Below are 15,077 nucleotides of genomic sequence, written 5' to 3' on the forward strand. Positions count from 1 at the left end.
AAATTATATTTACTGCATTTTCTTCTATCAGCATAGTAACTTTGTCAAAAAGGAAATAATCTTTTTTTAATCTTTTAAAAAATTAATCATTTTTATTGTTATGAACCTGATGAAAACCAATAAACATGAACACTTTCTTTTACAAAGAAATCATGACACTGTGAATCTCTATTAGATACTTCTTGGGATTTTTTTTAGTACATATGAAACAATACATTAGTTCTAATATAGCCTTCCTTGCTTATCTGAATCCCCTTCTGCTCACTTCTTGGCATTTTAAAAATATTTCATAAACACTTTCCTTTTTTTTTGGTATCACTGTCACTATTCCCTCTACTTCCTTTACATACATTTCCCTACCCCAAAAATCCCTCTATTGTAAAAATGAATATAGTCAAGAAAAACAAATACACTACATAAACAATGGCTGTTGATGTCTATCTTATTTTGTGCCTCTGGTTCTTCACCTTCTTTGCCAAAAAGTGGGGAGCATGATGCATCATCATTCTTGAGTAGTGATAACTCATTGCATCACTCATAGTTCTTAAGTCTTTCAACATTGTTTTCCTGTTGAACTCATTGCTGTAATGTAGGACTGGTGAGCAGTTACAACGTGCAGTCCCCATATGGAAGAGACTGTGGTTCTTTTGTTGGAAAACAGATATGTTACATGGCTGATAGACAGATGAGTTGCATTTCTGCTACTGCTGGACTGGGCCAGGCAAGTCACTTGAGGCTTTTATATCAGGCTTTCAACAAACTCCCAAATGGACTCAGATCCTGACCTTCTGGTGGCTCCTGACTTTTTTGTTTGTTTGTTTTTTGCTAGGCAATGGGGTTAAATGACTTGTCCAGGGTCACATAGTCAGTGTCAAATGTCTGAGGCTAATTTCAACTGAGGTCCTCCTGACCTAAGGGCCAGTGCTCTATCCATTGTGCCACCTAGCTGCCCTTCACTCCTGACTTTTTGAAGCTTACAAAACTGTAGCCATCTCCAAGTCACTTTTACAACCTCATTTGAATTCATCCAGGGATGGTTACTTTCACCTTTTGAACACACACCCAGTTAGGTCTCAGCAGTCAGTCAAAAAGGCCCCTGTGTGTTGTGATCTAACTGAAAATAATAACTACACACACTCAAGTCCACACGGAGATTGCATCTGCAATCTCTGCAACCTCATTGCACTGTAAATTATTCTGATTTTGCCCACTTTATTTCACATCAGTTCATAACAGCCTCACAGGTTTCTTCATATCTTAAGGTGTAATAATATTCAATTATAGTCACATGCAATGATTTGTTTAGCCATTTCTCAGTTTATGGACACCCTCTTTCTTGTCAGTTCTTTGCTATAACGAAAAATGTTGCATATAGGTCCTTCCTCTCTTTCTTTGACCTGTGTGTGGTAGATATCCAATAGTGGTGTCACTGAGTCCAAAGACAGTCAGTTTATTGACATTTTAGGTAGAGTTTCAAATTACTTTCCAGAATGATCATATCAATTCACAGCTTCACCAGCAGAGCATTTGTATGCCTGTCTTTCTACAGCTCCTCCAAAAATTTCCATATTCCTTTTTTGGGGACCATCTTTTCCAATCTGACATGAGATAGCCTCTCAGAGTTATTTTAATTTTCCTTTCTCTTTCTATTGATTTGGAGCATTTAAAAATATAATTGTTGATAGTTTGCCTTTCTTTTGAAAACTGCTTCTTCAGGGGGGCGGAGCCAAGATGGCAGAGTGAAAGCAGTGACTTGCTTGAGCTCTCCCCCAAACCCCTCCAAATACTCATAAAAAATGGCTCTAAACAAATTCTGAAGCAGCAGAACCCACAAAAAGACAGAGTGAAACAAATTTCCAGCCCAAGACAACCTGGATGATTGATCAGAAAGGTGTATCGCACCGGGCTGGGAGCGCAGCGCAGTGCGGAGTGGGTGCGCAGGCTGCAGTGAACCTGGAGCAGGCCTCAGAGGACTGAATCGTGGGCAGCTGTGGAGGTTTCCAGACTCCTCAATCCATGAATGCCAAAGACAACTTAGAAGGTCAGTGGGAAAAGTCTGTTTCTGTCGGTGGTCAGAGAGGAAGGCGGGGTCTCAGCTCCATTCCCCAAGAGCCTGGCCCTGGGGGGGCAGCTGCTTCCCGAGCTTCCGGCCCACAGACTGAGGGGGAATCCACTGGCTGATCAGAGAGGGACTGCAGGGATCTCTTTGCCAGTGCTGAGGCAGGAATCTCTTGCTTTGCTCGTGTTTGGATCTGGGTCGCAGTTCTGGGCTGCGGTCCTGGGCTGCGGTCCTGGGGTGAGGAGGAACACTGGTGTGGTGGAGCTTGTAGTGGCTGTGGAGAGAAACCCCTCCTCACAGTTACAGGACAGAAAGGAGTACTTGTGGTCACAGGCCAGGAAAGGAGTAAACACCTCGCCCCTTATCATACCACCTTGGAAGAACTGAAAATTTACAGGTCCCTACAAGTATCTCTGAAAACAGCTATACAAACCCTTGAAGCTTGGGACAATACATTCTCCACATTGGAAGCAGACTCTTACCTTAACAAAGAGTTTAAAACTCAAGTAATTGGCTGGGATCATGAGCAAGCAGCGCAAAAAGAGTCAGACTATATTATCTTACTTTGGTGAAAAAGATCAAAATATACAACCAGAAGAAGACAACAAAGTCAAAGCTCCTACATCCAAAGCCTCCAAGAAAAATATGAATCAGTCCCAGGCCTTGGAAGAGCTCAAAAGGGATTTTGAGAAGCAAGTAAGGGAAGTAGAGGAAAAACTGAGAGTGATGCAAGAAAATCATGAAAAACAAGTCAACAGCTTGCTAAAGGAGACCCAAAAAAATACTGAAGAAAATAACACCTTAAAAAATAGCCTAACCCAAATGGCAAAAGAGGTCCAAAAAGCCAATGAGGAGAAAATGCCCTAAAAAGAAAAATTGGCCAAATGGAAAAGGAAGTCCAAAAGCTTACTGAAGAAAATACTTCCTTAAAAATTAGAATAGAGCAATTGGAAGATAGTGACTTTATGAGAAATCAAGACACTAAAACAAATCCAAAAGAATGAAAAATTAGAAAACAATGTGAAATATCTCATTGGAAAAACAACTGACCTGGAAAATAGATCCAGGAGAGAGAATTTAAAAATTATTGGACTATCTGAAAGCCATGATCAAAAAAAGAGCCTAGACATCATCTTTCAAGAAATTATCAAGGAAAACTGCCCTGATATTAGAACCAGAGGGCAAAATAGAAATTGAAAGAATCCACAGATCTCCTCCTGAAAGAGATCCCCAAAGGAAAACTCCTAGGAATATTATAGCCAAATTCCAGAGTTCCCAGGTCAAGGAGAAAATATTACAAGCTGCCAGAAGGAAACAATTCAAGTACTGTGGAAACACAATCAGGATAACACAAGATTTAGCAGCTTCTACATTAAAGGACCACAGGGCATGGAATATAATATTCCAGAGGGCAAAGGAGATAGGATTACAACCAAGAATCACCTACCCAGCAAAACTGAGTATAATCCTTCAGGGGAAAAAATGGTCATTCAGTGAAATAGAGAGAAACTTTCAAGCATTCTGATGAAAAGACCAGAGCTGAATAGAAAATTTGACTTTCAAATACAGGACTCAAGTGGAACATGAAGAGGTAAACAGGAAAGAGAAATCATAAGAGACTTATTAAGATTGAACTGTTTACATTCCTGCATGGAAAGATGATATTTATAACTCATGAGACCTTTGTCAGTATTAGGGTAGTTGGAGGAAAAAAATTATATGTATGTATATGTAGATAGATAGATAGAGGGCACAGGGTGAGTTGAAGATTAAGGGGTCATATCTGGAGAATAAAATTAAGGGATGAGAGAGGATTATACTCAGAGAAGAAGAAAGGGAGAGGTAGAATGGGGTAAATTATCTCACAAAAAAAAAACAGAAAAGAAAAGTCTCTTACAGTGGAGGGGAAACGGGGAAGGTGAGAGGGAATGAGTGAATCTTATTCTCATAGGATTTGGCTTAAGGAGGGAATAACATACACATTCAATTGGGTATGGAAATCTGTCTTACCCTACAGGAAAATAGGGGGAGAAGGGGACAAGAGAGCAGGGGGATGATAGAGAGGAGGGCAGATTGGGAAAGGGGGTAATCAGAAGTAAATACTTCTGAGGAGGGACAGGGTCAAAAGAAAGAATAGAATAAATGGGAGGGCAGGATAGGATTAAGGGAAATAGAGTTAGTTTTTCACAACATGTCTACTATGGAAGTGTTTTGCATAACTGCACATGTACAACCTATATTGAGTTGCTTGCCTTTTCAATGAGGGTGGGTGGGGAGGGAGGAAGGAGAAAATTTGAAACCTAAAGTTTTAAAAACATATGTTTAAAAAATGTTTTCAAATGTTACTGGGAAATAAGAAATACAGGAAATGGGGTACAGAAGTCTATCCTGCCCTACAGGAAAATAGAAGGGGAAGGGGATAAGAGAAGGGGAGAGAGATAGAAGAGAGGACAGACTAGGGGAAGGGATATTCAGAATGCATGCCATCTTGGGGTGGGGGGAGGGGGAAGATGGAGTGAAAATTTGGAATTCAAAAACTTGTGGGAGTGAATGTTGAAAACTAAAAATAAATAAATTTATATTTAAAAAAACTGCTTCTTTATATCCTTTGACCATTTCTTTCTTGGGGAATAGCTCTTGGTCTTATCAGTTAATTATATAAATTTATATATATCTTGGACATCAGACCATTATGAGAGAAATATGCTGCAAAGATTATTTCCCCCAGGTAATTATTTTCCTCCTAATTCTAACTATATTGATTTTGTTTGTGCAGAAACTTTTTAATTTTATGCAATCAATAGCATCTGTTTTTATCACCTGTGATCCATTCTATCCCCTGTTTGGTCGAGAAATCTTTTCCTATTTATAGTTATGATGACCTTTTATATCTAGATCATGTATTCATTTGGAGTTTATGATATGGTGTAAGATGTTCTCCTGATCCTAATTTCTTCCAAACAACTTTTTTGTTTACCTAGTAGTTTTGTCAAATAAGCCTTACCCTAGTGTTTGAAATTCTTGGGTTTATCTGACACTATGCTGCTATGATTGATTGCATCTGGCTCTTGTATACCTAAACTATTTCACTGATCAACCTTTGTATTTTCTAATAAGTACTAGATAAGTTTTATGCTCTAGTTTGTGATCTGGTACAGCTTAGGCCCATTTCTTTCCCACTTTAAAAATGATCTGTTCTGAGACTGTTACTTAACCTTCCTCCAGATGAATTTTGTCATTTCTTTTTTAGTTTTATAAAGTAACCTTTTGGTACTTTGATTAGTATTAACACTGAATTTATAAATTAACTTAGGTAGTATTGTCATTTTTATTATATTGTTACAGCCTGACCATGAGTAATTAAAATCTCTCTAGTCATTTAGGTCTATATTTCTGTAAAGAGTGTTTTATAGTTATATTCATATAATTCCTATGTGTGTCTTTGTAGGTGGACTCCTAGATATTACATTCTGTAATAACATTTAAAGAAAATTCTTTTTTTATCTTTATCTCTTGGGTTTTGTTAGTAACATAAGGAAAGGGGCTCATTTATTTATTTATTTGTTTGTTTATTTATTTTAGGCAATTGGGGTTAAGTGACTTGCCCAGGGTCACACAGCTAGTAAGTGTCAAGTGGTTGGTGTGATGCCGGATTTGAACTCAGGTCCTCCTGACTTGAGGGCCGGTGCTGTATCCACTGTACCACCGAGCTGCCCGAGAAAGGTTTTTTATTTTATATCCTATTTGACCAAAGTTATTGTTCCAATTAGTTTTTAGTTGCATTTTTTGTGTTCTTAAATCAGAGATGTTAAACTTTCTTCATCTGGGTTTATTTTGGGGGTTTCCTAACCCATATTATTTCCTCCTTGTGTTTGGTGTTTTCTTCTGTTTACTCATATTTGCCCTGTGGAGGCCCAGTGTTCACAGATGTCATCCATTTATTAGACTTCCCTGAGTGATCCCTCTCATAGCCTCCAGTGACTTCTAGCAGTCTTTTTGAGTAGTTCCCTTTGCTTTTTCAAATTGTTGCTCTGTTTAGGGTCCTTGTCAATATTTCTTGGGGTGGGAAAAGATGAGTTGGTTTCCTCTACAATCTTCACTGTGTCCTTTGGGTGGTGTTTCAAGTTAAAGGCTAGGGACACTGGTCCTTTGTCTCCTGACTGCTCCTCTGGGATGAATGGGGGTTGGATGCAGGTGATTTTAGAGGGCATCAGAAGAGGAAGATAGTCCACTGGGCCTTAATCACACTGTCACTGGGCTGGTTAGGGAGAGATATAGGAAGAGGATGTGCTACCCTTTGGCTCTTCTGGGCTGGATATGGGGCAGGAAGTCTGGGATCATCTGTTCTTGAGAAGCCATGCTGGCTGTGGTAGTCACCACATCTCTTTCTAAAAGTTTACCAATACCTCTATAATGATCCATTCTAGACTTTCTCAGGAATTGAAATCAAGTTGACTAGCCTATAGTTTGCAGATTCTGGGTTTTTTTTCCCTTTTCTGAAGATCAGTGCATTTGCCCTTCTCCAATCTTGTGCTACCTTTCCTATTTTCCATATCTTTCAAATATTGTTGACAGCAACTATATATACCAGTTCTTTTGGTACCTGGAGATATAGTTCACCTGGAACAGGTGTCTTGAATTATTTAAGTGCAGCCAGATGCTCTTCTACTACGGCCTTACTTATCTCAGGTATCATCTCCCGTTAGCCATTTTTATTCTGTCATTTCCAGTGTGAGGGCCATTCTCCTTGGCAGAGGAAACAGAAGCAAAGTAAGAATTGAGGAGCATTGGTTTCTCTCTGTTGTCAGTTACCACCTTCCCAAGCAAAGGCCCTCTCCTTTCTTGGATCTTTTCTTCCAACATAGCTTAAAAAACCCATACCTTTGTGTTGTCTTTAACTTTTCTTGGCAGTCTCAGGTCATTGTGAGCTTTATTTAGCACTTGACACTTTTTTTACAGAACCATGTCATGCTTTTATATTCATTTTCTATTATCTAGCCTTATTTCCATCTTCTGTATATTTCTTTTTTCCTTTAAGTTGGTTGGTTTCCTGTGCATCCACATGTCTCTTCAGACATGTCCTATTTTTTCACCTCATTGGAATTGTTTCCCTTTTCATCTTCAGAATTTTATTCTTGAGTATTTCCCTTTCCTTCTTCTCTGACTACAACTGTAGAATTTCTGTATCTTCCTGTCTACTGCATGGATGTATGCAGCAACTTGGCATAAAATTCTTTCTCTGCCTGCATCACCTAGCATCACCTAATGGGGACTGAAGAATACTTGGTTCTTTAAGTATTAAGGCCCTCTATTCCATTTAGAGGCCCTTATTATAATGAGGAATGGCAACAAAATTCAGTCTTTAATAGATGAATTTCAATTCAGTGGGTCATTTCTTACCCAAATTACTTATCTCATATCAAGTGTGAAGCCCTAACGTGTCATCATGAGAGTTGAGGTAATAGGTAAAAGAGAAATTCCTCTAGATAGGATAGCATCTTAACTCCACTTATCCTCAATACTCCTTCCTTTTACTCTAGGATGGCTCTAAGCCAGCAAACACATGGACAATCCTCCCAGACTCTATTATTGGACAGGTAAAGTAGCAACCTCCTTTTCCCTTTTCTCCCTGTGTTTCACAGGCTTTTGATCATCCTCAAGAAACTGCCTTACCTTTCAAAGCCAGTTGCTGGGGTCTGAGAGCCACTCTATGTCAGAAGCAACCTGCTCTGCTAAGGTTCCTGCCCTATTAGAAACAGTTTTACCACAGGTTTCAAGATTACTAATGCTAGAGTCCCTCAAGACATCTTCCAGCTCTTCCTTTACTTTTTTCTTTCGCTTAGCACTAGGAGAAATGAAAATTCTACTGGTGACCTAAGAAAAAAGAAGAATGATGAAACCAGCAGCATCCTAAGTCTGGTACTGCTAAGCCTGTTCCAATCAATGGGATTTGAGATGGAGGGAAGAGGGTATGAGATAAACATTTATTAAGTGCCTACTATGTGCCAGGCACTGGACTAAGCACTTTATAAATATTATCTCAAAGGGCACTTCCACTAATGACCACTGGCACCAGAGCTGTCTCTAAGATATCACTGCTCCTATTTGATTGTCTCTTCTCCTCCACAAATTCCCCATCTCTTCTTTACTTCAAAATTCAGCCTATGCCACCTTCTTACTCATGTAGCCTACCTCTTCCACCCAGTTACCTTGCATTTCTTTAGTATATAATTTTGTGTGTACTTACATATGTACATATATAAGTGGTGTAGTAGATACAGTGCCAAGCCTGGAGTCAGGAAGACTCTTCGTCCTGAGTTCAAATCTGTCCTGACAGTTATAGCTGTGAGACCCTGGGCAAGTCGTTTAACCTTGTTTGCCTCAGTTTCCTCATCTGTAGAATGAACTGGAGAAGGAATGGCAAACCACTCTGTATCTTTGCTAGGAAAACACCAAATGGGGTCACAGTGACTGGGTCACACATGACTGAAAAGCAACGGAACAAATATATGTACATATTGACTTCCCCATAGAATATAAGCTCCTTGAGAGCAGGGACTGTTGATTTTTTGTCTTTGTATCTGCAATGCCTAGAATGTTACTTGGTAGATTGTTATTGTTCAATCATTCATGAATAACTCTTCATGACCTGGTGGACCATAGAATGCCAACATTGATCATGGGGTTTTCTTAGCAAAGATACTGGAGTGGTTTGCCATTTCCTTCTCCAGTGGAGTAAGGTAAACAAAAGTTAAGTGACCTGCCCAGGGTCATATAGCTAGTAAGTGTCTGAGGCTGGATTTGAACTCATCTTCCTGACTCCAGGCCCAGAGCTCTATTCACTTAAAAAATAGACAATAGGTGCTTAATAGATGTGTGTTGTTTGATTGATGGATAAGAGCTTCAAATCAGGGAGCTCCTCACATCTAGCACCTTTGGCTAGAATAAGCAAAGAGTGTAGCAGTGCTGAGTATTAGAACTAGATGCTGGTTTGGGTGGGTGTGCAGGTGGAGGGATTGCTAAGTGCTTCTCTCTCATTTCTTTTTTCTTTTACCCCCCAAGCAGCAGCAGTTTGATGGCAGAGCCCAGGACCCTGGTAAGTTCTCTACTTCCTGCTCTGTACTTACTTTCACCCTAGCCCCTTCTGCAAATAAAGAGGCATACCGTCACAAAATCTAGTTTGGAACAAGTACCATCACTCCTACCTTGGCCCTTTAGAAAAAGGAAAGCTCCCTTGGCCAGACTCCCTGTGCTCTGACACCCTGACACTGATGCCTCTTTGCTTTAAACTTATTCATGCTTTTTCTTCTGGCCTGGACTGAAAGCAATTCAGGACAGGACCACCCCAACCACTCTGCCTCTTTAGCTTCTCCCCCACCTCCACCTTTTTTTCCCTGACCTCTCTCTCTCTCTCTCTCTCAGAGATTTTTTAATTCTTTTTTTCAGCTCCAAATTCTTTCCCTCCCTTTTCCCTTTCCCCCCAATTGAGAAGGCAAGAAAAACCAAAACCCATTACAAATATACGAAGTATAGTCATGGAATACAAATTTCTGCATTAGCCACGCAAATGAGAGAGAGACAGAGAGACAGAGAGAGAAAATATGCTTCAATCTTCACTTTGAGTCCATCAGTTCTCTATCTGGTGGTGGATAGCATTTTTCATCATGAGTCCTTTGGAATTATGTTGGGTCTTGCATCGATCAGAGTTTACTCAGATCAGAGTCTTTCACAATTGCTGTTACTATGTAGACTGTTCTCCTGGCTCTGTTCACTTCACTTTGCATCAGTTCATATAAGTCTTCCCAGTGCCTTTCTGAAACGATCCCCTTCTCATTTCTTATAGCACAATAATACACCATCACATTATATACCGTAACCTGTTCAACCATTTCCCAATTGATGGGCTTCCCCTCAGTTTCCAATTCTTTGCCACAATAAAAACAGCTGCTATAAATATTTTTGTACACATGGGTCCTTTCCTTCTTTCTTTGATCTCTTCAGTATATGGCACTGGTAGTGGCATTACTGGATCAAAGAGTGTGTACAATTTAATAGCTTTTTTGGTAATTGTTCCAAATTCTCTAGCCTTTCCTGGTGAGAGTCGCCTTATATCTTGGAACCACCTTTTAGCAGGTCAGTTTGTAGCTAGATGAGAACAGCTGGCCGTATGCTACTTCCCTTACACACCCTAGGTTCCTGCTTGGATCTGCCAGGGTGAAGTCATGTAGAGCTCACTGCTTTTCATATCTAGTTACAGGCAGAGATTATCTCTTCAGCAGCAGCACAGGAGCACGGCGCTGGCTCTGAGGCCAATCTGAACAGCATGGGCAAGAGCTGTTTTAAGAAATTAGTAGCTGTACTTTTTTGGAAATGGGTGAGATACATAAAAGGGATCCAGGCTGACTCATTTCCTTGCCCGTCTCATACCCTGATGACTCCTTACTTCCCCCCAGCTCCTCCCTTCCTCTTCTCCTACCACCCAAGACCACCCTAACTTCCAGTTTGTGTTTCACTATCAGAATGATCATAGAAAATAAAGGTGTTGTTTTACTGTAATGTGAGATTGAATGTCAATAAAATAACTCTTAAAGAAACAGAATAGCAGTAGGGTCAGATCACCATGTAATAAACGGAAGATATCCCAGCCAGTGATTTTTTAAAGTGTCTTGTTGAGGGCCCAAAAAGGCCTCAGTCCCTTGCTTACTATTCTTCCCTTTTCCTCCACACTTGTTAAAATTGTTAAAAACATGTAAAGGTTATTGGGTACAATAGTTCATGATTTTGTTGCTTCCATTTTGGAACAAGTGCCATCACTCTCACCTTGGCCCTTTAGAAAAAGGAAGGCTCCCTTGGCCAGACTCCCTGTGCTATCTCATGCCTTCAGTAACATTGCTTGATATTCTGAACTTGAGAGAATATTACAGCTCCCTGGAAGATGCTGTGCCACCTTAGAAGAAGCAGCCTCAGAAGCCCTTACCATCTAGTGAAGACATTAGTAGTAGAGGAAGCAGGAAACCTGAGTCTTTTCTCCAGATAGGCTTCAGTTATTACCATCTCATTTCTTTTTCTTAATAATAATAAAAATATTTGGTGTTTATATAGTGCTTTAAGTGTTTTATAAATATTATCTCATTTTACTTCACAACAACCCTGGGAGTTATTATCTCCACTTTATAGATGGGGAAACTGACCCAGAAAGAGGTTAACTGACCTACCCAGGGCCTCACACAACTAGAAAGTGTCTCAGACTGGATTTGAACTCAGTTTTTCCAAACTCCTGGTCCAACTTATCAGCTGTGCTACGTTGCTGCTATAATAGCAGCTATGTTATAGTATGCAGAATGCTATAATAGCTTGCCCTCACCTTACCTTCCAGGCATGTTGTGGAAGGATTAATAAGGGTTTTTTTTTCTTTTAAAAATTATTAAGTGCTTTGAGCTCCATGATGATTGATGATAAATGAGTATCAACTGTTACTATCATTATTAATGAGCTAGGTATGCCTAAATTTTCCCTTTGTAGTCTGTTTCCCATTCTTGAGAAGTAGGAAAGGGATCAATTTCCAACCACTTTTTTCCAACCCTGTTTCTTTTATTGTATCTCAATCATCAACTAGCTCGTGTCACATTCAACAAATATTAATTGTGTACTTATTGTATGCTAGGCACTGGAAATATGAAGAAGAAATACAAAAGTCACTGCCTTCAATGTCCTTACAGTCTAATGGAGGAGGGGACAGGACATTTACAGATATGTAAAAGAAAGGTGATTGAGAAAGAGGCAAAGGAGAGAGGTCCAGATAAAGTTCTCTAGGAAAATTTGAGGATAGAACCACTTTCAGCTGACACAATCAGGGAAGGTTTGGTGGAGGAGTTATCACCTAAACTGGTCCTTGAGGGAGAAAGATCTCAACAGGTGGAGACAAGAACAAATGGTGCGTTCCATGCAAGGAAGAACATCCAGATGTTAGAGAAGGCAGGACAAGATCAAGGAAGAGTAAGTAGTTCAATTTAGCTTGAGTACAGGGTACGTGAAAATGAGTAATGTGAAATAAGGCTGGAAAGTAGGAAGGCTTTCCCAACTGCTCTTAATTCCGGTGCCTTCTATCAATTATTGCCTATGTATCCTGTATATAGCTTGCTTTGTATGTATTTATTTGCATTTTGTCTCCCCCACTAGATTGTAAGCTTAGACTTGAGTATCTTTTGACTCTTTGTATTCCCAGTGCTTAGCACAGTGCTTGGCACATCAGAAGCCTGATAAATGTTTATTGATTAATTGATTGAAAAATGGTCAGTCAATAAGCATATATTAAGTACTTATTTAATGCAGGCATTTAAGAACCTCTGTTCCAGGCTCTGTGTTTAATGCTGAGGGTATAAAATGAAAAATTGGCCAAAGAATCTTTGCCCTCAAGAAGCTATAAAATCTGATGGAGAAGTTCACAGTCTAATAAATGCTTATTGACTAGAAGGTAGGCTACCTCCAGACTGTAGAGGGCCTTAAATGCTAGATTAAATGTTATTTATATTATGTGCAAGAAAGTCTGAATTCTAACCAAAATTGGGGAACTCTCCTCAGTATGGTAATTGAGCATTTATTTGCTTCATGCCATATGGAGTAAACTGGACCTTTCCCAGGGAAAAGGAAGCAAAAGGGGCCTAGTAGCCCTGAAAGCTTTGCCTAGTGGTCTGGTGTCCTGAGAAGCTTCCTCGTTCCATCACAAAAAAAAATTGAGGTGGAGTACATTTCATCCTAGCTGATTAGTTATATCTAGCATTTCTCCCCTTGGGCATTTGGGTGTGAAAACTCTAGTTTTCTTCAGTGCAACTCCCGGTAACTCCCTGTCATCCTGCATGGATCTGCACGGAGGTTGTCCCTGCCTGACTGTACAGGCCTAGTTGTTTCCAGGTAGCTTAGAAGTACTGCTTGGGTTTAGTTATCATTTATTGGACACTGGGGATCTAGAAAAGATTCCAGTGATATCAGAAAAGGTTTGAAGTTCTTTCGATACACTGATTGGGTGAAGCTAAGCATGTCACAGCTGTTTCAACTTCTCAGGATTCCTGGAATCCCTTGGCAATAGCATGGGTAATACCCAAGGTCATGGTTTAATGTAGGAGCCCAATCTCTGGGCCAAATTCTTTTTTTAAAGCCCTAACAAGGCTCATTAGTCAACACTACTATAGTTATCACAGTAATAACTGAGCCTAATATGATGTTCAAATTCCCTATGGAAGGCCCATTCTCTTTCCGATGCCATTCGGTCTTTGCTGCCCGATCACTGAGGCCATTTGGGCTTTGCTGCATTGCTAATAATAATGGCTCATGGGTCTGAACTTCAGGGAACTAGAGGGCCCAAAGCGATGGAATTTCCTTATTCCTCTGACCTGAGATGGCCCCATTTTATAGTCCCTCAGGCCATGGAAGAAGTTGCCAAGTGAAAAATGCAACTGGCTTCTATGAGGGGAACATTTATTCTTTTAAGACCTGTATTTGCCACTCCTGACTGATCTCTATGAAGATGAGCCAAATAAAATGTGTCAGGACAGGTCTTCATAGCAGCTGATAAGAATGTTAAGTAGGTTGCTTTACACAGGAGGAAAACAACATTAATGCTCCATGGATCTGAAATGTCATTTATGTAGGCCCTGGCAAAGGTGCAGCTCATAAGTTATTCATACTTTCTCATCCTCTGCAGCCCTCATTTGTATTGTTCTATAAATCCTCCACTCAATGTAGTAGATGCCTTCTAACATTCAGAATGTTTTCTAACACCAGCAGAGTCCTAGTGCTAGAGCTGGGCTATCCATCCATCATCACTGACTCTTGCTTGTATGACTTGATCCATCTGAGCTTACATCTTGGGTATCTTCTATCACTCCTCACGTGCAGGTTATCCTTGATAAAATCTTCAGCCTCTTTACACCAACCAGATTGGCCTCTACTGTCCTTTGAGTCACACACAATTTTGATTCTTCAGAGATTGTAGTTAGAGTCAGGGTGGCAATAGTAGAAAGCATGCCACCCTTGAAACCAGGGAGACATGGGTTCAAATGTAATAAATACCAGCTGAGGGACCCTGATTCAAAGCCATATAGCATCAATGGAAAAATTGTAACCTTAAAATGATTTTTCTTGAAAGTAGGTAAGCACTATGTCATTTCCCATATACAATCTAGCTGGATCTCTTTGCCCAACAGTTTTGAGCCCAGCTTACCGTATATCTGCAGTTTTGGGGCTGACCATCTGCCTACATTTAGGGGCTGATGAAACTGAGCACCTGAAAGAGGGGGTGGGATGGGGTGTGACTAATGTGACCAAGGTCACAAAGGTAAAGTGGCACAGCCAAAATTCGAACCAAGGTGTTCTGACAAGTCCAGTGCACCCTTTCAGGGAGATATTATTCCCCATCGTCTCAAAAAACCCAGCTTTTTTTTTTCAAATCCTGAGATCCAGCTGACTGCAGGTATGGACAGGTGGGTACCAACAGGTGACTTCCCCTGTGCAGAAGCTAGTCACTGTCCTCGGGGGGTGTCATCAGTCACCTGGGAGGGCAGTCTTGCCCAGGTCTACACCTGCTTGGGCCGCTGGACTTATTTCACCACCTACACAGTTCAGAACCTATTTGGGCCGGGGATAGCAGCTTCCTCATCTGCAGCGAGGATTTTAACATGCCCTTCTCGAAGGAGCAGCCGTCGACCCCTCCCCCTGGCCACCATGGGATCCTATTTATCCACTGTGCAATGGGTAGCACAGGAGGTGACAAGAGGCATTGATGGGGCTACAGAATTGGTCCTATTCACCGAGTCAGGATGAAAAATCAACAGAAAAACACCCTCGGGACCGCAACAGGGCCTTAGGGCTTCGGGCACCTCACTGAGGGCAGGGCTGGGCCCAGCCGGGCCTGCGGAACCGCAGTCAAGCCCGTGACCTAGCAGCCGTCGCGCGCGTGGCCCGGGAGCTCGCGCAGCCCACGAATTAGGAGCGCGCGGCCCAGGCGCAGAGCCCCGTCACA

General features: G+C 40.9%; 1 protein-coding gene across 6 annotated transcripts in view; it reads left to right on the forward strand.

The window, feature by feature from the left end:
• Window positions 1–11,156, forward strand: part of CDHR4 (cadherin related family member 4) — a 40,032-nt gene extending 28,876 nt beyond the window's left edge. For 4 of the 6 annotated variants that reach the window (XM_078152366.1, XM_078152369.1, XM_078152368.1 and 1 more), the window contains 4 exons: window positions 7,600–7,656; window positions 7,903–7,978; window positions 9,122–9,155; window positions 10,311–10,463. In XM_078152366.1, the coding sequence (XP_078008492.1) occupies window positions 7,600–7,656; window positions 7,903–7,978; window positions 9,122–9,155; window positions 10,311–10,366 (223 nt within the window). In that variant the 3' untranslated portion in view covers window positions 10,367–10,463. Of the gene's footprint in view, window positions 1–7,599; window positions 7,657–7,902; window positions 7,979–9,121; window positions 9,156–10,310 lie in introns of all 6 variants that reach the window. The other 2 variants (XM_020999285.2, XM_020999282.2) reach the window with 2 other exon arrangements.
• The last annotated feature ends 3,921 nt before the right edge of the window (window positions 11,157–15,077 follow it).

Source organism: Phascolarctos cinereus, unplaced genomic scaffold (assembly GCF_003287225.1).
Source record: "Phascolarctos cinereus isolate Bilbo 61053 unplaced genomic scaffold, phaCin_HiC Scaffold_4;HRSCAF=312, whole genome shotgun sequence".
Lineage (NCBI taxonomy): Eukaryota > Metazoa > Chordata > Mammalia > Diprotodontia > Phascolarctidae > Phascolarctos > Phascolarctos cinereus.